Below are 21,420 nucleotides of genomic sequence, written 5' to 3'. Positions count from 1 at the left end.
TATAAAACATGTAGCTATTGGCATAAAACTAGCATGGAACATAAGAAATTATAGATACGTTTGAGACGTATCAGAACTCCCTGCACAACCCCTATTAAAAGGGTTCGCGGAGGGGAGTTCGGTTCGCAAACCCTACTCCCCTCCGCCGTCTCCTCTTCCTCCACCGCCGCCAGTCCCCCGCTCTGACAAGCAATCCACGCGCAGCCAGCCACCGCACCTCCAGCGTCCGCCGCGCGATGGCCTCCCGTGAAGGTGTTGGCGGCCCAGTGATACGTCTCCAACGTATCGATAATTTCTTGTGTTCCATGCCACATTATCAATGTTATCTACATGTTATATGCACACTTTATGTCATATTCGTGCATTTTCTGGAACTAACCTATTAACAAGATGCCGAAGTGCCAGTTCTCGTTTTCTGCTGTTTTTGGTTTCGAAATCCTAGTAACGAAATATTCTCGGAATCGGACGAAATCAACGCCCGGGTTCCTATTTTACCCGGAAGCATCCGGAACACACGAGAACCGCCGGAGAAGGGGGCGGGGCCACCACACCACACCCCGGCGCGGCCAAGGGGGCGCCCCTAGGGTGTGGGCCCCCCGAAGCCCTCCTGCGCCGCCTCTCCGCCTATATAAAGCCCCCGACCTAAAAACCTCGGGGCGTTCGACGAAAACCACGTAAACCTTCCGGAGCCGCCGCCATCGCGAAGCCAAGATCCGGGGGACAGAGTCTCTGTTCCGGCACCCTGCCGGAGCGGGGAAGTGCCCCGGAAGGCTTCTCCATCGACACCGCTGCCATCTCCACCGCCATCTTCATCACCGCTGCTGCTCCCATGAGGAGGGAGTAGTTCTCCATCGAGGCTCGGGGCTGTACCGGTAGCTATGTGGTTCATCTCTCTCCTATGTGCTTCAATACTATAATCTCATGAGCTGCCTTACATGATTGAGATTCATATGATGATGCTTGTAATCTAGATGTCATTATGCTAGTCAAGTGAGTTTTACTTATGTGATCTCCGGAGACTCCTTGTCCCACGTGTGTAAAGGTGACAGTGTGTGCACCGTGTGGGTCTCTTAGGCCATATTTCACGTAATACTTACTCAATGTTAAATGGCATAGTGAGGTGCTTATTTATATCTCTTTAAGATTGCAATATGTTTTGTATCACAATTTATCTATGTGCTACTCTAGTGATGTGTTATTAAAGTAGTTTTATTCCTCCTACACGTGTGCAAAGGTGACAGTGTGTGCACCGTGTTAGTACTTGGTTTATGCTATGATCAAGATCTCTTGTAGATTGCGAAGTTAACTATTGCTATGATAATATTGATGTGATCTATTCCTCCTACATATGCATGAAGGTGACAGTGTGCATGCTATGCTAGTACTTGGTTTAGTCTTTCGATCTATCTTACACTAAAGGTTACTAAAATATGAGCATTATTGTGGAGCTTGTTAACTCCGGCATTGAGGGTTCGTGTAATCCTACGCAATGTGTTCATCATCCAACAAGAGTGTAGAGTATGCATTTATCTATTCTGTTATGTGATCAATGTTGAGAGTGTCCACTAGTGAAAGTGTAATCCCTAGGCCTTGTTCCTAAATATCGCTATCGCTGCTTGTTTACCGTTTTTCTTGCGTTACTACTCGCTGCGTTACTACTCGCTTGTTTACTCGTCCTGGGCAAAGCACTTTTCTCAGTGCCGTTGCTACTACTTATTCATACCACCTCGTATTTCACTATCTCTTCGCCGAACTAGTGCACCTATTAGGTGTGTTGGGGACACAAGAGACTTCTTGCTTTGTGGTTGCGGGGTTGCATGAGAGGGATATCTTTGACCTCTTCCTCCCTGAGTTCGATAAACCTTGGGTATCCACTTAAGGGAAACTTGCTGCTGTTATACAAACCTCTGCTCTTGGAGGCCCAACACTGTCTACAAGAATAGAAGCTCCCGTAGACATCAAGCATTTTTCTGGCGCCGTTGTCGGGGAGGAAAGGTAAAAAGGCACTCATACTACGGTCTCAGGTAAAGTATTTTTCTGGCGCCGTTGTGTGTGTGCTCAAAGCTATTTCCTTTAGATCCTGCAATTGCATCTTGTTGTTTCTTGTTTACACTAGTTTGGCATAATGTACAAGAGTGAGCTTCTTATTCTATTTCCTGATTTAAAACATGGATTGTTTGATGCGAAAATTAAAAAACCTATGAAATCTTATTTGCATGCTCGGTAGTAATATTAGTATGAACGCTTTGAACACCATTGTTGATAATGATATAGAAAGTTCTAAGCTTGGGGAAGCTGGTTTGCATGATATTTTTAGTCCCCCAAGCATTGAGGAGAAAATTTTCTTTGATGATACTTTGCCTCCTATTTCGATGATGATAATGATAGTGGTCTTTTGGTGCCACCTACTATGGAGAGTAAATTTTATTGTGATTATACTATGCCTCCTACACTTGATGAGAATAATAATGATAGCTACTTTGTTGAATTTGCTCCCACTACAACTAATAAAATTGATTATGCCTATGTGGAGAGTAATAATTTTATGCATGAGACTCATGATAAGAATGCTTTATGTGATAGTTATATTGTTGAGTTTGCTCATGTTGCTACTCGAAAGTTATTATGAGAGAGGAAAATATGGTTGTAGAAATTTTCATGTTACTAAAACACCTCTCTATGTGTCTGAAATTTTTGAAGCTATACTTGTTTTATCTTCCTATGCTTGTTACTTTGCTCTTCATGAACTTGTTTATTTACAAGATTCCTATGCATAGGAAGCATGTTAGACTTAAATGTGTTTTGAATTTGCCTCTTGATGCGCTCTTTTGCTTCATACTCTATTTTTCATGTGAGCATCATTAAAACTGCTGAGCCCATCTTAATGGCTAAAAAGAAAGAACTTCTTGGGAGATAACCCATGTGTTATTTTGCTACAGTACTTTGTTTTATATTTGTGTCTTGGAAGTTGTTTACTACTGTAGCAACCTCTCCTTATCTTAGTTTTGTGTTTTGTTGTGCCAAGTAAAGTCTTTGATAGTAAAGTAAGTACTAGATTTGGATTACTCATGCAGAAACAGATTTCTTTGTCGTCACGAATCTGGGTCTAATTCTCTCGTAGGTAACTCAGAAAATTATGCCAATTTACGTGAGTGATCCTCGGATATGTACGCAACTTTCATTCAATTTGAGAATTTTCATTTGAGCAAGTCTGGTGGCCTAATAAAATCCATCTTTACGGACTGTTCTGTTTTGACAGATTCTCGCCTTTTATTTCGCATTGCCTCTTTTGCTATGTTGGATGAATTTCTTTGATCCATTAATGTCCAGTAGCTTTATGCAATGTCCGGAAGTGTTAAGAATGATTGTGTCACCTCTGAACATGTTAATTTTTATTGTCCACTAACCCTCTAATGAGTTGTTTCGAGTTTGGTGTGGAGGAAGTTTTCAAGGGTCAAGAGAGGAGGATGATATACTACGATTAAGGAGAGTGAAAGCTCTAAGCTTGGGGATGCACCCGGTGGTTCACCCCTGCATATATCAAGAAGACTCAAGCGTCTAAGCTTGGGGATGCCCAAGGCATCCCCTTCTTCATCGATAAATTATCAGGTTCCTTCTCTTGAAACTATATTTTTATTCGGTCACATCTTATGTGCTTTACTTGAAGCGTCTGTGTGCTTTTGTTTTTGTTTTTGTTTGAATAAATTGGATTACATCATGCTTGTGTGGGAGAGAGACACGCTCCGTTGGTTCATATGAACACATGTGTTCTTAGCTCATAATATTCATGGCGAAGTTTCCTCTTCGTTAAATTGTTATATGGTTGGAATTGGAAAATGATACATGTAGTAATTGCTATAATGTCTTGGGTAATGTGATACTTGGCAATTGTTGTGCTCATGTTTAAGCTCTTGCATCATATACTTTGCACCTATTAGTGAAGAATACATAGAGCATGCTAAAATTTGGTTTGCATATTTGGTTTCTCTAAGGTCTAGATAATTTCTAGTATTGAGTTTGAACAACAAGGAAGACGGTGTAGAGTCTTATAATGTTTTCAATATGTCTTTTATGTGAGTTTTGCTGCACCGGTTCATCCTTGTGTTTGTTTCAAATAAGCCTTGCTAGCCTAAACCTTGTATCGAGAGGGAATACTTCTCATGCATCCAAAATACTTGAGCCAACCACTATGCCATTTGTGTCCACCATACCTACCTATACTACATGGTATTTTCCCGCCATTCCAAAGTAAATTGCTTGAGTGCTACCTTTAAAATTCCATCATTCACCTTTGCAATATATAGCTCATGGGACAAATAGCTTAAAAACTATTGTGGTATTGAATATGTAATTATGCACTTTATCTCTTATTAAGTTGCTTGTTGTGCGATAACCATGTTCATCGGGGAATGCCATCAACTCATTGTTGAATTTCATGTGAGTTGCTATGCATGTTCGTCTTGTCCGAAGTAAGGGCGATCTACACCGAGTTGAATGGTTTGAGCATGCATATTGTGAGAGAAGAACATTGGGCCGCTAACTAAAGCCATGATCCATGGTGGAAGTTTCAGCTTTGGACAAACATCCTCAAATCTCTAATGAGAAAAGAATTAATTGTTGTCAAATGCTTAAAGCATTAAAAGAGGAGTCCATTATCTCGTTGTCTATGTTGTCCCGGTATGGATGTCTAAGTTGAGAATAATGAAAAGCGAGAAATCCAAATGCGAGCTTTCTCCTTAGACCTTTGTACAGAGCGGCATAGGGGTACCCTTTGTGAAACTTGGTTAAAGCATATGTATTGCGGTGATAATCCAGGTAGTCCAAGCTAATTAGGACAAGGTGCGGGCACTATTGGTACACTATGCATGAGGCTTGCAACTTATAAGATATAATTTACATGATGCATATGCTTTATTACTACCGTTGACAAAATTGTTTCATGTTTTCAAAATCAAAGCTCTAGCACAAATATAGCAATCGATGCTTTTCCTCTATGGAGGACCATTCTTTTACTTTCATTGTTGAGTCAGTTCACCTATTTCTCTCCATCTTAAGAAGCAAACACTTGTGTGAACTGGTGCATTGATTCTTACATATTTGCATATTGCATTTGTTATATTGCTTTGCATTGACAATTATCCATGAGATATACATGTTATAAGTTGAAAGCAACCGCTGAAACTTCATCTTCCTTTGTGTTGCTTCAATACCTTTACTTTGAATTATTACTTTATGAGTTAACTCTTATGCAAGACTTATTGATGCTTGTCTTGAAGTGCTATTCATTAAAAGTCTTTGCTTTATGATTCACTTGTTTACTCATGTCATACACATTGTTTTGATCGCTGCATTCACTACATATGCTTTACAAATAGTATGATCAAGATTATGATGGCATGTCACTCCGTAAATTATCTTTGTTATCGTTTTACCTCGCTCGGGACGAGCGTAACTAAGCTTGGGGATGCCGATACGTCTCCAACGTATCGATAATTTCTTGTGTTCCATGCCACATTATTGATGTTATCTACATGTTATATGCACACTTTATGTCATATTCGTGCATTTTCCGGAACTAACCTATTAACAAGATACCGAAGTGCAGTTCTCGTTTTCTGCTCGTTTTTGGTTTCGTAAATCCTAGTAACGAAATATTCTCGGAATCGGACGAAATCAACGCCCGGGTTCCTATTTTACCCGGAAGCATCTAGAACACACGAGAACCGCCAGAGAAGGGGGCAGGGCCACCACACCACACCCCGGCGCGGCCAAGGGGGCGCCCCCTAGGGTGTGGGCCCCCCGTAAGCCCTCCTCGCGCCGCCTCTCCGCCTATATAAAGCCCCCGACCTAAAAACCTCGGGGCGTTCGACGAAAACCACGAAACCTTCCGGAGCCGCCGCCATCGCGAAGCCAAGATCCGGGGGACAGGAGTCTCCGTTCCGGCACCTGCCGGAGCGGGGAAGTGCCCCCGGAAGGCTTCTCCATCGACACCGCTGCCATCTCCACCGCCATCTTCATCACCGCCGTTGCTCCCATGAGGAGGAGTAGTTCTCCATCGAGGCTCGGGGCTGTACCGGTAGCTATGTGGTTCATCTCTCTCCTATGTGCTTCAATACTATAATCTCATGAGCTGCCTTACATGATTGAGATTCATATGATGATGCTTGTAATCTAGATGTCATTATGCTAGTCAAGTGAGTTTTACTTATGTGATCTCCGGAGACTCCTTGTCCCACGTGTGTAAAGGTGACAGGTGTGTGCACCGTGTGGGTCTCTTAGGCCATATTTCACAGAATACTTACTCAATGTTGAATGGCATAGTGAGGTGCTTATTTATATCTCTTTAAGATTGCAATATGTTTTGTATCACAATTTATCTATGTGCTACTCTAGTGATGTGTTATTAAAGTAGTTTTATTCCTCCTACACGTGTGCAAAGGTGACAGTGTGTGCACCGTGTTAGTACTTGGTTTATGCTATGATCAAGATCTCTTGTAGATTGCGAAGTTAACTATTGCTATGATAATATTGATGTGATCTATTCCTCCTACATATGCATGAAGGTGACAGTGTGCATGCTATGCTAGTACTTGGTTTAGTCTTTCGATCTATCTTACACTAAAGGTTACTAAAATATGAGCATTATTGTGGAGCTTGTTAACTCCAGGCATTGAGGGTTCGTGTAATCCTACGCAATGTGTTCATCATCCAACAAGAGTGTAGAGTATGCATTTATCTATTCTCGTTATGTGATCAATGTTGAGAGTGTCCACTAGTGAAAGTGTAATCCCTAGGCCTTGTTCCTAAATATCGCTATCGCTGCTTGTTTACTTGTTTCTATCGCGTTACTACTCGCTGCGTTACTACTGCTTGTTTATCGTCCCGGGCAAAGCACTTTTCCGGTGCCGTTGCTACTACTTATTCATACCACCTGTATTTCACTATCTCTTCGCCGAACTAGTGCACCTATTAGGTGTGTTGGGGACACAAGAGACTTCTTGCTTTGTGGTTGCGAGGGTTGCATGAGAGGGATATCTTTGACCTCTTCCTCCCTGAGTTCGATAAACCTTGGGTATCCACTTAAGGGAAACTTGCTGCTGTTCTACAAACCTCTGCTCTTGGAGGCCCAACACTGTCTACAAGAATAGAAGCTCCCGTAGACATCACCCAGCCGCGGGATTGGGCGGCGGGGACTCGCCGCCGCGTCCACCCGTATTCCGCATCGAGGCGGAGCAGCGGAAATGGGTCCGCTCGGAGGGCGCGCGCAAGCGCAGCGCCCGCCGGTGGACCAACAGGGGGCTCACGCGCCCCGGTGAAGCTTGCCAGGTACGCGCTCGGAGGCGAGGGGTCCTCCACCGGCGGTTCGCGACGCCTCCGTTGGTCCGAGTCGGAGGAGGAGGAGGAAGAGTCGGAGGAGGAGGAAGTGGAGGAGGCGGAGATGGCTGTCGTCGCGCAGACGACGACGACGGTCGTGTCCGTCGAGGACTACGTCCACGACGAGGAGGAGGAGGAGGCGGTCGTCGCTCAGGTGGCGGCCGTGTCCGCCGCGGAGGCCCGTCGACGCTGGCGCCGCGAGGAGGCCGATGCCGTCCGGCAAGTCCAGGAATACGAGGCGGCGCACCGTGAAGAACACGTCCACCGCTTCCAGCTGGAGATCGTCGAGCTCGATGACGACTAGGAGCTCCAAGCGTCCGCCGCCTCGCCTTCCACCGCCACCACCACCGCCGTCGCGCGTAGAGGCCGCCGGGCCAATTTTTGGGCAAAATTAGCTCGCGCTGCTGCGGATATTAGTTAATTTAGGTTATTAGTTTGAATTATCTAAAGTTTGGTGCTCAATCGGAGCAACAACTATCGTCTATATGTGTTCATCGATGAATTCTCCCGCGAGATTTCTAATTTTATGTTTTCAGTTCGTCTTTACGGTTTCTGTTCTGCGCCACTGCCAAAAATGGACTAACTCTCTTTTTCGGGAGACTGAATCCTTTGTTTTCGGTTTCAACTTTTCCTGGCTGTGTTAGAGATGCTCTAATTATGGTAATTTAATGGGGATTACCCAGCTAACGGGTTGCTCCAACAAGGGCCTGGCCTGGCCGGGCCGGGCATCTTCTCTCCGTCAAAGGCTGGTAGTACTGTAGTAGGGCCTCTGCGAATCCGGCCTACACAGCCCATGATCCCGTGAGGAAACCTGACTACAGTACTAGACTAGAAACTTCCTCCTCCTTCTCCACCTCCACCTGCGGCGCGCCGCAACCGGCTCGGCTCTTCTCTTTCCTCCACTCATCTTTCCTCCGCCACCATTAGCCCTCTCCACCTCCGCCCGCGCGCACGCAAACCCTAACCCTAGCCGGCCTCCCAGCCCGCCCGCCCGCCTACTCCTTCCGATGGCGGACGAGCCGCCGGCATCACTCCCGGCCGCAGCCGCCGCCGCCGAGCCACCGGCACCAGTTCCCGCCGCCGCCACCGCCGAACCGGAGAAGCCGGAGGAGGCGGAGCCGGAGGCGGAGGAGGGGGACGAGGAGGACGCGCTGCTGGACCGCGCGCAGGCGCTCATCTCGCGCGTCGTCGGGCAGGAGGCCGACCCCAACCCGCGCCTCATACACACCCTCGCTACCATCTGCGAGGACCAGGAGGCCAGGTACGCCCGCCCGCTCCCCTCCCCTCTCTCTCTTCCACCGCATAATTCGCGCTCGATTGGATTATTGGCTTCTACGCCTTAGCTCCTGTTCTTGCAACTGGGCCACGAAAATCGTCCCGAGAGAGCGGCGGAAAATCGTTGCTGCTACTGGAACAGCACGCGGGCCAGGACGTCCCCGTGATCACGCAAGGCATAAACAGATGGAGTGGTTCTCTACCTGTCTGCTCAATCTAGCCAAGTTCACCCAGTCTGACTGGAGCGGACAACAAAAACTAAGTAAATATATGTTCCCCTGTGGTAGCCAGTTTGTGATGCATAAAATCGGTACCGCGCATCACTCTGTATTTTGTTTGATCTTACTGATCACATTGAAACATAGTTTGCACACATTACAGCATGGAGGAAGGCTCCTGCTTGACTGAGACGTGTAGCTGCCAATGTCTCTCGAATCGCTCTGCTCAATTCGATTGCGTTGTTGGTTCCTTCCCAGGGCTTGCTCTCCGCTTGCTGGGAAAATCGATTCCAGAGAGTAGTAGCAGTTGGTCTTCAGCCCGTTAGAAGCTTGTCTTCTTCGCTCCTGTTACTGGAGCACTTCCTGGCCGCCTACGGTTCTTGTTCTTGTGAAAATCTTGTAGATGCTCTGTTTGCATAGCATTTATTATGCCGTGTGAGCTAGGAAGTTGCTGGAATCACGCAAGGTATAAGAACATGGAGTGGATGCCTCACTATCTGGGCAACCTAAGCGCACTCCGTCTGAGTGGGGTGGTCAATAACAAACTAAAGACAATCGGTTCTGCCTGCCCCTTGCCAGTGCCATGCATAGAAACCGCTGCTCTAGACTGTGCAGACTGTGCGTGCCACTCTGTTTTATTTGGTTTCATCACGGCACAGCATGGAGGCACCTGCTTTAGTGAGATGCATAGATAGATGATAATGCCCTTTTGAGTTACGGTACTTCTGAAATGTTCCTTTCTGCTAACAACTGCTATGTGCATACCCCCCTGCAGGCATCTGCAGGAGTGCGCAAGTGACCCGTCCTTCAACAACGCAAACACGAGGGGTTCCCATACAATAGGCAAGCTGGCGAACCTGATCAGGGTGCGTGCTTCGGGTTCTCTGCTTGATCTGAGCCTTACGCGTTAACTGCTGCGACTAACCGTTGCTGCTTCAACCTTGTTGGCAGGAGAACGATGAATTCTACGACCTTGTGTTCTGCAAGTTCTTGTCTGACACGTCGTACTCCGTGGCAGTACGCTGCGCTTCTGCCAGGCTGCTCCTGAGCATCCACAATGCATGGGTGGTAAGCCTCCCACCCTCCGCACACTCTGTTTTACGTTTCTCATCGTGCTACCTGTATTATTAGCTTGATTTGTGTTTGTCTCCGCAGCCGCAGTTTCCGCATGCTTTTGAAGATGCTACTATTGCAAATTTAAAGAACTGGATAAGGGAAGATGGTGAAGCCTGTGACTGGAAGCATGTAGAAAGTGGTAAAAAACCAACAGATACCGAGATGCTGAGAACGTATGCTATTGGGCTGCTTTCCATGGCGTTGTATAGGTACTGTGTCATGGCTTATCAGATGAGATTGCATACTATTCTTCATTTCTTCAGCAGTCTTTCTGATGTAGTTAATAAACTAACTGTTGCATTTTTGTTTCGTCACCAGCGGTGGGCAATTGGTAGAAGATGTCTTAAACATGGGGGTATCAGCCAAGCTCATGCATTTTTTGCGAACACAAGTCTCTGGGGATGTCACATCTTCACAGAAAGATGCCAATCTCCTATTAGGTACCAAGCATCCTCGGGGTAGAGATGAGAACAGGAGCAAAGTACGGTTTGTTCAAGACAGCTCTGTATTGGATGGAACTAGGGCTGGAGATGGAATACTGACTGACCCAACTTCGGAAAAGGAGCTTGCTCCTTGTGTTGTGATGAGGCAAGCAGATGGAGAACGATTGATGGATGACACTGTTGATATGCCGCAGGCAGATGGGCTAATGCGCTCAACTGGTTCCGATATGAAGACAGTCTATGGGGAAAAGCATCCTCCATGTGAAAGCTTGAGAGATGAACACTTGAAGAGAAAGCTGAGTCGTACAGGGTCTCGACTAAGAGGGGAAAGCAAAACAGCTGAAAGCTTGACTGAGAGTGAGCGGACACCTTTATCACCAACCTCAGGATTGAGAATTGGAAATCGGGCTAGCAAAGACAAGAATGCGGCTAAAGTCGAGGACCCAAAGAAAGCAATCGATTTGAACAATAGCTCTGCAGGCCTTGAGGCTTATACTGCTATATCGAAAGAGGAGTATGAAGACCGGTTCAGGGATTGCATTATTGGCTTGAAGGATATAACTGACATTGTTTTGAAGGCAGTTAGAGCTGCAGAAGCGGAAGCCAGATCTGCAAATGCACCTGAGGAAGCTGTGAAAGCAGCAGGTGATGCTGCTGCCGAGCTTGTGAAATCTGCTGCTTTAGAGGTATGGAAAAAGATATCTTTTGACTTCCTAAAATAGCAATAGTTACGTAACCCTGATTCATTTTCTGCTTCATTATGTGTTAGTAATTTTTGATGTACTGTGTTTTTGAAGGTTTGGAAGAGTGAAAATAATGGTGACGCAGTTGTATTAGCTGCTGAGAAAGCTGCAACTACTGTCGTTGATGCTGCCATCTCCACTAGTGTTTCACGGTAATGAAAGAAACACCTGCTCTCTCTCTCTCTCTCTCTCTCTCTCTCTCTCTCTCTCTCCATTATATTGTCGTTCCTTCTCTTAATTCTATTTGGTGTTACAGAAGCTCTGACCAAGTTAATGAGGAGCATGTGGTTGAAGAAGCTGCGAAAATCAGCGAGGACCAGGATTTGGAAGATTTTGTTACCCCTGACTACGAGCAGCTCTTGCAACTTAGAGAAAAATATAGCATTCTGTGCTTACAGGTTTTGGGAGAGTATGTTGAAGCTTTGGGTCCTGTTCTGCATGAAAAGGGTGTTGATGTTTGCCTCGCATTATTGCAACGGGGCATCAAAGACCAGGAGGGATGTGGCCACTTTGCTCTACTTCATGAAATTCTTCGATTAATTTGTGCCCTGGCCGCCCACCGGAAATTTGCTGCGCTATTTGTTGATCGGGGTGGTATTCAGAAGATCCTCTCTGTCCCTAGAATTACTCAGACATATACTGCTCTTTCTGCGTGCTTATTTACTTTTGGTTCCCTCCAGGTAAACTTAGTAACCTAAACTGGCTGGTCATGCTGTCTGTTGATCTGTTGTCACTTTCCCCTGACTGTTCATTTATCTTATTGCTAAGCGTGCTTGCTTTTTGCAGTCTACCATGGAGCGTGTTTGTGCACTTTCATCTGACACACTCAACAATGTAGTTGAACTAGCGCTTCAACTCTTAGAGTGCCCACAAGAGTCAGCTAGAAAAAATGCTGCCATATTCTTCGCTGCTGCTTTTGTGTTCAAAGCTGTTCTGGACTCATTTGATGCACAGGATGGGATGCAAAAACTTCTGAATATTTTACATGTTGCTGCATCTGTAAGGTCTGGTGGCAACTCCGCATTAGGATCGTCCAATGCGAATCAAGGGAATGATCGATCGCCTGCTGAAGTTCTGACTGCAACAGAAAAGCAGGTTGCATATCATTCATGTGTTGCACTACGGCAATATTTTAGAGCTCATCTTCTCCAGCTTGTTGATTCCATCCGGCCAAGCAAGAGTATCCGTAGTATTGCTCGGAATACTTCCAGTGCAAGAGCTGGTTACAAACCTTTTGACATCGGCAATGAGGCTATGGATGCTATTTTCCGTCAGATCCAGCGGGATAGAAAGTTAGGACCTGCTCTTGTGAGAACTCGCTGGCCTGTGATGGATAAATTCTTGGCCTCTAATGGTCATATAACGATGATGGAGTTATGCCAGGTAAAACTATGGTATTGTTTTTGCTTACCTTTTTCTGGAAGAACAAGTGTTCATATGTAAGCTGATTTAATTCATAACAACCTGTTTCAGAGTCTACCTGCTGATCGATATCTTCATGACTTGGCTCAATACGCATTTGGAGTTCTTCACATCATAACACTTATGCCACACAGCCGCAAATTGATGGTGCATGCTACATTAAGTAACAACCGCATTGGTATGACTGTTTTACTTGATATAGCGAACAGTGTTGTTGGCTATGTTGATCCAGAGGTGTGTTTTCCCTTCTCAAGCTATGCATCAACTAAGCTTTACAAATGCGACAGTATTTGCCAAATTTCGTCCAAGTAAATAACCTTTTGACGGCTTTGTGTACTAGGTGCTATGTCCAGCATTGAATGTGCTTGTCAATCTTGTATGCCCCCCTCCGTCGATCAGCAACAAGCCGTCCTCAACTGCTAATCAGCAACCTGGGAGTTGTTCAGAAAGCAGAGACAGGAATGCCGAAAAAAGTACTTCAGAAAGAAATCTAGCAGCGAACCAAGGTGAATCTGGCACACCTGTAGTGCCATCTGGAGTTGTTGGTGATAAGAGAATATCTCTAGGCGTAGGAGCTGGGGGTCCTGGTCTTGCTGCTCAATTGGAACAAGTGTATCGCCAAGCTCGAGAAATAGTCAGATCCAATAATGGTATAAAGATTCTCTTGCAGCTTCTTAGTACTCGGATGGTTACACCTCCTGTGGCTATTGATTTTATTCGAGCCCTTGCCTGTCGTGTACTGCTTGGCTTGGCTAGAGATGATGCAATTGCTCATATATTGACAAAGCTCCAGGTATCGTGGACTGCAGAACAATGCACTTCTTTTCTTCTGTTTTGTCTTACTATTGCATGTCTATAATATCAGTAACCAGTAACATCTAGCGACTACTCCCTCACTTTCACATATAGGGTTTTGCCTTGTTTCGAAATGTAAGTCCTGTACAGAAAGTAATAGTGTAGTTAATGAGGTTTTAACCTTACTAAGGTCAAACAACACTACCTATTCAAACCTAATTGTGGGACAGTTGGCTAAACATTTTCACCTTTTCCTTTCCTCGTCATTTTCTCTGTTAGTCTGTGAAAAATGCTATGAGATGAAAATGGATGGAACTGCCCCTCTTTGATATACTTCTTTCATCCTCTCTTTACATACGTGTCTTGTAGGTAACTTTCTTTTTTGTGGGTTTGCCTTCTAGGCAAGTAAGTAACTATTGACATGCTATTTCAGGTAGGGAAGAAATTGTCGGAATTGATTCGTGATACCAGTACCCAGACATCTGGAAGTGATAATGCAAGATGGATAAATGAACTGACCCAAGTGGCAATTGAACTTATTGCAGTAAGAAACGCCTATCATGTTCTGTTTTTTAGTTGCTCAGAATTTTTATGCGTATAGTTTTTTTTTGCTGGTATTTTGCTGTTCGTCAAGTCAATGAGCACGCGGTTTTTTTTGTAGCTATTTAGTATTCAATGGTTACTAGGAATATTGTAGAATCAAACAGGTGCTTGAAAGTTATAAGTAGTTCTAAGGAGGGAAAACTACTTGTGATCCTTAGATGTTATCCAGTTATGTTTCATGTGATAGGCTCCCCTAATATTGAGATTTTAATCTGTGCCTAATATGCTGTAGTTTCATGTTGCACCGCTCAAATGGGAAATATTGGCTGAATGAGTACTATGTTGTTTTTTCTTTCTCCTGATAGGTCTTGACAAATTCTGGTAAAGAAACAACCTTAGCAGCAACTGATGCTGCTGCTCCAGCATTGAAGCGCATTGAGCGAGCTGGAATAGCTGCTGCTACTCCTATCTCATACCAATCCAGGTTTGACTCTGTGTAGTGTTTTCCTCCTTTTATTTCCCAGCTCCACGATCCTACATTTGCTCTTCTTTTTGTGTGTGTAGGGAACTGATGCAACTGATACATGAACATCTCCTTGGATCTGGCTTGGCTGCTACTGCAGCCATGTTGCAAAAGGAGGCTGACCTTGCACCTTTGCAGTCAACTGCTGCAGTGCCACCTGTCCACCAGGCCGTTGCCCTGGAACCATCATCTGTTCAAGTTCAGCAACAGTGGCCCTCTGGCCGTGTTCAGGGATTTCCGACTAACAAAACAATAATAGCTGAAGATCAAGATGGCCAGAGATCAGATTCTGTTGTGCCTTCGTCTAAGAAGAAGGCACTGGTCTTCTCATCCAGTTTTTCTAAACGAGGTCAACCCTTTCTTTCGTTTTCTGGTAATAGATCAAGCAATAGCCTGAGAAGTCCTGTACCTACTGGAAATGTGGACAATATAACTTGCTCTGCTACTACTACCAATACTGGACATGAAGAGACATCGCATAAAACGCCAATGCCGTTGCCACTTAAGAGGAAGCTTGTGGATATGGACTTTAGTTCAGCGTCGGTAGCAAAGCGGCCTGCAATAGCTGATCAATCATGTCAATCTCCTGTATTCAAAACTCCTGCTCCTATTCGCAGAGGCTTGTCTGTAGCAGTGGATTCTCCGACTGCCACTTTTCATCCAGGAAGGACAAACTTCAACAGCATTTCCACGGAGAACTTTGAAGATTCCCAAGGCACGCCTGGAGTGGTAACAGGCACACCACATCTTGGTGCAAATGATCAGCAGTCAGGAAATTTGGAGCGCATGACACTTGACTCACTGGTTGTACAATATTTGAAACAGCAACATCGCCAATGTCCTGCTCCAATAACAACTTTGCCACCAGTCTCTCTGGTGCACCCTCATGTTTGTCCTGAGCCTAGTCGCAGTATTAGTGCACCACCAAATGTAACTGCCCGTATTGGAAGCCGTGAGATAAGTAGGGAGTTCAGTGGGATCAAAGTACCTCGCAGGGATCGTCAATTTATATACAGCAGGTTCAAGCCATGCCGTGTTTGCCGTGATGAGTCTTCGCTGTTGACGTGCATGACTTTTATTACAGGTGCATCACGAGTGGCGGCAGGAAGCCATACTGGTGAATTAAAAATATTTGACTACAATACTGCAGGTCTCATAGAGACGCAATCGTGCCACCAAAATCTTGTTACAGTGGTGGAAACAACATCTTTTGGTGGAAATGAGCTGATTCTCTCGTCTAGCATAAACGAGGTTAAGCTCTGGGATGCTTTCGCCGTCTCTACAGGACCTTTGCACACATTTGAGGATTGCAAAGCTGCTAGGTTTAATCATGCTGGGACATCATTTGCCGCCATTTCTACTGATGCAAGCCGCAGGGGGGTTCTATTGTATGATGTGCAGACACATAATATTGATATGCAGCTTCCTGATAACTCGAACCTTTCAGGTTCAGGCCGTAGTTATGCACATCCAGTCATACATTTCAGTCCGTCAGATGATATGTTGTTGTGGAATGGGGTCCTGTGGGATAGACGAAGTCCGGACCCTATCCATAAGTTTGACCAGTTCACAGACTATTGTGGTGGTGGCTTCCATCCTGCTGGAAATGAGGTAATTATTTTCTTGGACAACAGTTACTGTATTCTCTTGTTTCGTTTATTTCTATCCATTTCTTAGCATGGCCATGAAGAAGCTTTACTCTCCCTGCTTCAAAATGCAAAACATGTAGTTTCCTTTAAACTTGTAAGGGGCATGCATTTTTGTCCTCACATGACCTCCACTTTTCCTGCATTACCACAACTGTCCCTCTTCACAGACAAGGCATTTAGTCATTCGTAAGTCATTTTGTACAGAAGGAATTGTGTTTATGAATATATTTTAGATGCACTATCTGTGCTTCTGGGATTTTACACCTAACAAGTTCTTGTTGGCCATACTCATGTTCACTTTGTTAACACAACAAAGTTTGCTATTAAATTCGGCAACTTGAGCAGGCTGTTCAGTAACTGTGCCATATATCTTTTGCAATCTGATTTTCACGAGTCAGTTTTTTCTTATCTTTCAAGCCAAATAAATGACCTCAGTAAGTATTCTGCAAGAAAATTCGTAAGTATAGTAAGAGAAGTGCACGGTAGTAAGCTAATTATTGTGGAATGTGTTTATATTGCACTGAAAAGTCTTCAAATATGACAGAACAATGATCCATCCATATGTGTACTCGCCTTCCTGTGATTGATTCCTACTCAGTATTCCAGAATTCTATTAAGCCACATTGTCATGAATATTATCATGCCATGGTTTTAAAGGTGTCCTTAAGGCGCTGCCTAGGCGATGCTTAGGCGTCAAGGCGCCCTTCCTCCGCCTTGGAAAATTGACCGCTTTAGGCGTCTAGGCGTCCAAAGCGCGACGCATAGGCGTCAAGGCGCCCGCCCTCCGCCTTGGAAAATCGACCGCTTTAGGCGCCTAGGCGTCCAAAGCGCCCGCCTAGGCGTCGCTTAGGCGTCAGAGCGCCCCCTAACCGCTTTAAGATGCCTTAACGCCTTCAAAACCATGTATTATAACCATTAGATCAGACTTAATTCAAATATATTAACCCTTATATTATTAATAATAAAAGGCAACAGCAAGGCGAGTGTGATATTACTAGCTGTATGTTACATTTGCCAAAATACTTCGGGAGGAATTTGTTTCTACGGTGCATATTTTCTCATCTCTTTCCACACTGTTTTGCAGGTGATCCTAAATTCAGAGGTGTGGGATCTGAGAAAATTTAAGCTTCTCAGGAGTGTCCCTTCTCTGGACCAGACAGTTATCAAATTCAATGGCAGGGGTGATGTTATTTACGCCATCCTTAGGCGCAATCTTGAGGATGTGACATCCTCCATTAATACTCGTAGGGTCAGACATCCTCTGTTCCCTGCATTCCGCACAATCGATGCCGTCACCTACTCAGATATTGCAACTGTCCAAATAGACCGTGGTGTCCTTGATCTTGCTACTGAGCCCAACGATTCCCTTCTTGGAGTCGTTGCGATGGATAATCCTGATGAGATGTTCTCCTCTGCTCGCTTATTCGAAGTTGGCAGGAAACGACCAACTGATGATGATTCCGATCCAGAGGATGGAGGTGACTCAGAGGACGACGATGATGAAGACGACGACGAGTCGGATGTTGATGTTATCCTTGGGTCGCTTGGGGACACAGATTCTGACGAGGATCCAGGCAATAGCAGCGATGATGGTGGCGGTGATGACGACGATGATGAGGATATGGATAGCGAGGATGACTATGACGACGATGACAATGAAGGAGACTTCGATGTGGGAGAAGGGCTGCTGGAGATCATGGGTGGCGGTGATGGTGATGAGAGCGATATGATCGAATCTTTTAGCAGCGGCGATGAAGAAGCCTGGATCATGTAAGAGTAGATGGTTCTGTCTTAGCACAGTGGCGATGATATCGCTTGGATGCAGGAACATGTCTAGGAGCAGAACACTGATTGTCTTTGGGTCGCGCACACAAATCCAAGTTCTCAATTCAATCCAAAGTTTTGGGTCCACGCAATGAGCTCCACTACACGGTGTGATGTTGAATCACATTAATGACTTGAACACGCTTTCAGCTTTAAGGTAGCTGCTTATTGAAGGATGGCACAAGAAACTTGCAAAGAATTTCCGAAGATAAATAAGTGGGTAGGCTACAGTGTGCTCTTATTGAAGAGAACTACTATCAAAGATCTGCCAAGGCAGAAAGATTTGGTATGTTATGTACATTCATCACCAGTCTAATGTGATTCCGTAACCTTGACTAATGCAATCGTATGTACTTCTTGCAGTATCATGTGCACTGTTTGTGGTTATGTTCATAGAGTTCTTGAAGTAAAACTGCTTTGCTGTGCCTTAAGGTGGTCTACCCTTGAAGATCGGGACTCTTTGTCTTTTTCTGCGAGAAGTTATCAGGGGCTGCGTGCGGCTCTTTTGGCACCTTTTTTTTCTTCTTCTGATCATATGAATGGTGAGAAGTTAAAGCAAGTCCGAGGAGGAAATTTACAGTGCATTAGCAGTTATAGCACACCTGTGTAATCTTTTTTGACGGTGAGAGAGCAAGCCCCACAGGCGGGAGCCAGGCTGACTCACTGGGCTAGGAACCTGTGTAAATTTTGATAGTTTGTATATCCCCTTTGTTTTTTTTGAGAGGAAGGCTAATATATTACCCCAAAACAGGGGTGGCAATATCCTTTTTTGAGAGGAAGGCTAATATATTACCCCTTTGCCTCTGTCGTTCGATGTAGCAAGCACTGGGTTGTTCAAATGCTCAACCTAGTTATTTCGCCGCAGTTGTTGAGAAGGACGGGCAGCCACTGTTTCTACACCTGAAGACGAGTAATTGCACGTTAAATAAGGGCATGTACAACGACAGCCGTTTAGCTAGGCGCTGCGAATCTTGAGGAGTTGTCGCAAGATAATTTTCGGAAATCGACAAGAAATAAAGCAAAACTTCCAGCATCCTAACGCCCGGTCTGAGCATTGGCGTTGTAGATGGCTTAAATGTGCAGATTTTAGCGGAAATCCATTTTAGCTATAGGTGTAGATGCACCTATGACTGAAAAACCATATTTTAAAATGCCTAAAAATTTCAAAAATAAATTGGGGGTGTACTTCCACATATTCTATACCTGCACACAAAGTGTCGCGAAAAATATTGTTTTTATGGCCTGTGCAAAAAAGACAATTTCTCATGCTTCAAAAAAGTTTTTACAAGACATTTATTTGTCTTTTTTACATACATCACAACAAATATTTTTATTAGTTTTTTATATTTTAAAATAAACTTAAATTACGTTTTGTCCCAGATTTTAGCTACTACCCACGAATAAAGTAGTACTCCTACTTAAATCTGAGATGGAGAAAGTAGTACTCCAGCATGCTCAACCGAGCGTGCACGCACGCACATCGAAACATGCACCGTCCTCCTCGCCTCCCATCCGTCCTCGACGGCGGCGATGCTGCCCACCCTCCTCTCCTCTGTCTACGCCTCTGTTATCACCAGAATTTGACCGAGTCAGAGGTGGGCCGCGATCAAGATGGTCTGAAGATATATATACATGGAGGAATACGTGGATCGGCCTTTTATACCAAGTTGGGCTTAATTGCCCGTGTATCTGTAACATATTAGATCGTATTTTAGTTTAGAGATAGAATCTTACTCGTGCACGGTTTAGTGCACGCCTCGTTAGAAAGTCCCCTGGACTATAAATATGTACCTAGGGTTTATGGAATAAACAACAACTCACGTTCAACCCCAAAACAAACCAATCTCGGCGCATCGCCAACTCCTTCATCTCGAGGGTTTCTATCGGTAGCGACATGTCTGCCTAGATCGCATCTTGCGATCTAGGCAAGACAAGCCCCACGTTGTTCATGCGTTGCTCGTATCGAAGCGCTTTTGATGGCGAGCAACGTAGTTATCATTAGATGTGTTAGGGTTAGCATTGTTCTTCGTTTAAGCATGCTTACGTAGTGCAACCCTTGCATATCTAGCCGCCCTCACGCCTATCTCGGGTGTGGGCGGCACCCCGCTTGATCATTATTTAGTAGATCCGATCCGTTACGATTGCTCCTTGTTCTACAAGGATTAGTTTAATATCTGCAATAGTTAGGCCTTACAAAGGGGGAGGATCCAGTGGCACGTAGGGTGGCGTTCGCAAGTCCTAAACGGGATGTTCCGAGGATCAACTTCATGTTGGTTTTTAGGCCTTGTTTAGGATCGGCTTACGAGCACCGTGCGTGGCCGCGAGGCCCAACCCGGAGTAGGATGATCCGATTGTGCGGTGAAAACCCTAAATCGTCGTAGATCTCATTAGCTCTATCTTGATCAAGCGGGACCACCAAGTATTCGTGCACCCCGTACGAATCATGGGTGGATCGGCTCTTTGAGCCGATTCACGAGATAACCCGAGAGCCGATCGAGGCTCGTATTTAATGTTTACATGTATGCCCCGCAGAAACTAAGCGAGGCATCCCCATCACCTTCCCGACCAGGTATAGGTCGGGTGGCACGCCCTTGCACTTCGCATCGCCGCGTGTGACCAGAAGAGCATTGCGGGCCGTCGCTCGGAGGGGTCTCAGCCAGCCGCAGCTCTAGGCTCTTCCCGGCTCTACGGTGTTGACAAGGCCGCTGCCCGCCGGTGGGTTTTGGCAGTCAACACATTCTGGCACGCCCGGTGGGACAGTCGTCTACATCAACCACATCGCCATCTACATCTGAGATGGCGGACGGCACGCCAGTCACCTACGAGGATCCGCCCGACGACCTCAAGAAGCAATACAACGAGATCAAGGCCACCCTCGAAGCCGACCTCATCGGCTCTTTTCAGCAGAACCCGTTCCCATGGCATCGGATGGAAGGGATTCTCACCGCAAGGTGCGCTCGATGGGATAGACCTCTCTACCCCGTCGGAGGAACGCACCAGGGGTCTGCGGCAGGAGATCAACTACCCGGTGGCTCACTCGCTACACCGCCACTCTGAGAACTTGGTCAACGTGTTGGAGCGTGTCGCTCTGCGCGTGATCCAGGAGATCATGAGCCACCAGTACTCGCCGTCAGGACCAGCTCCCGGGACTCATCAAGGAGAGTTGCCATCCCAGTCCCGTCTACCAAGCAGAGGAAAGCCGATGGCGAGACGTCGGCTGATGCGAAACGCATTGCTCGTCCTCCCGACGGAGCCTAGGGCTCTAGATTTACACGAGGGGAACTACGATACCTTCATGAGAGGGCGTTGACCCAGCGAGCCGGCGAAGATTATGTTCACCACACGGTTTGCTTGGGTCCAACGACGATCTAACGAACAGCGACCACGTCGGCTACACGAATCCCGACGGAGCTGACGTGCGAGTACACGCAAAGCCGATATCTGTAGTTACCAGACAGATTCGGCTCGAGGGAGGCATATGGTCACCACCCCAGA

General features: G+C 45.7%; 1 protein-coding gene across 1 annotated transcript; it reads left to right on the top strand.

The window, feature by feature from the left end:
• The first annotated feature begins 8,381 nt into the window (after nucleotides 1-8,381).
• LOC124689504 (DDB1- and CUL4-associated factor homolog 1-like) lies at nucleotides 8,382-18,687 on the top strand. Its single transcript, XM_047223027.1, has 15 exons — nucleotides 8,382-8,635; nucleotides 9,643-9,733; nucleotides 9,819-9,935; nucleotides 10,023-10,192; nucleotides 10,302-11,112; nucleotides 11,224-11,321; nucleotides 11,426-11,849; nucleotides 11,956-12,552; nucleotides 12,643-12,825; nucleotides 12,932-13,384; nucleotides 13,820-13,930; nucleotides 14,295-14,413; nucleotides 14,494-16,063; nucleotides 17,186-18,211; nucleotides 18,289-18,687. Exons 1-14 carry the CDS (start codon nucleotides 8,382-8,384, stop codon nucleotides 17,873-17,875), a joined length of 5,688 nt encoding a protein of 1,895 aa, XP_047078983.1. The 3' UTR covers nucleotides 17,876-18,211; nucleotides 18,289-18,687.
• The last annotated feature ends 2,733 nt before the right edge of the window (nucleotides 18,688-21,420 follow it).

The sequence above is a fragment of the Lolium rigidum genome, chromosome 2 (assembly GCF_022539505.1).
Source record: "Lolium rigidum isolate FL_2022 chromosome 2, APGP_CSIRO_Lrig_0.1, whole genome shotgun sequence".
Lineage (NCBI taxonomy): Eukaryota > Viridiplantae > Streptophyta > Magnoliopsida > Poales > Poaceae > Lolium > Lolium rigidum.
This window is presented reverse-complemented; position numbering and strand designations above follow the sequence as displayed.

Bases quoted from the DNA above. Each gene is read 5' to 3' on its own strand.
- LOC124689504 (XM_047223027.1), top strand. From the start codon at position 8,382: ATGGCGGACGAGCCGCCGGCATCACTCCCGGCCGCAGCCGCCGCCGCC. The intron at 9,936-10,022 runs GTAAGCCTCCCA...TTGTCTCCGCAG, and splicing joins GCATCCACAATGCATGGGTG to CCGCAGTTTCCGCATGCTTT. The intron at 12,553-12,642 runs GTAAAACTATGG...AACCTGTTTCAG, and splicing joins CGATGATGGAGTTATGCCAG to AGTCTACCTGCTGATCGATA.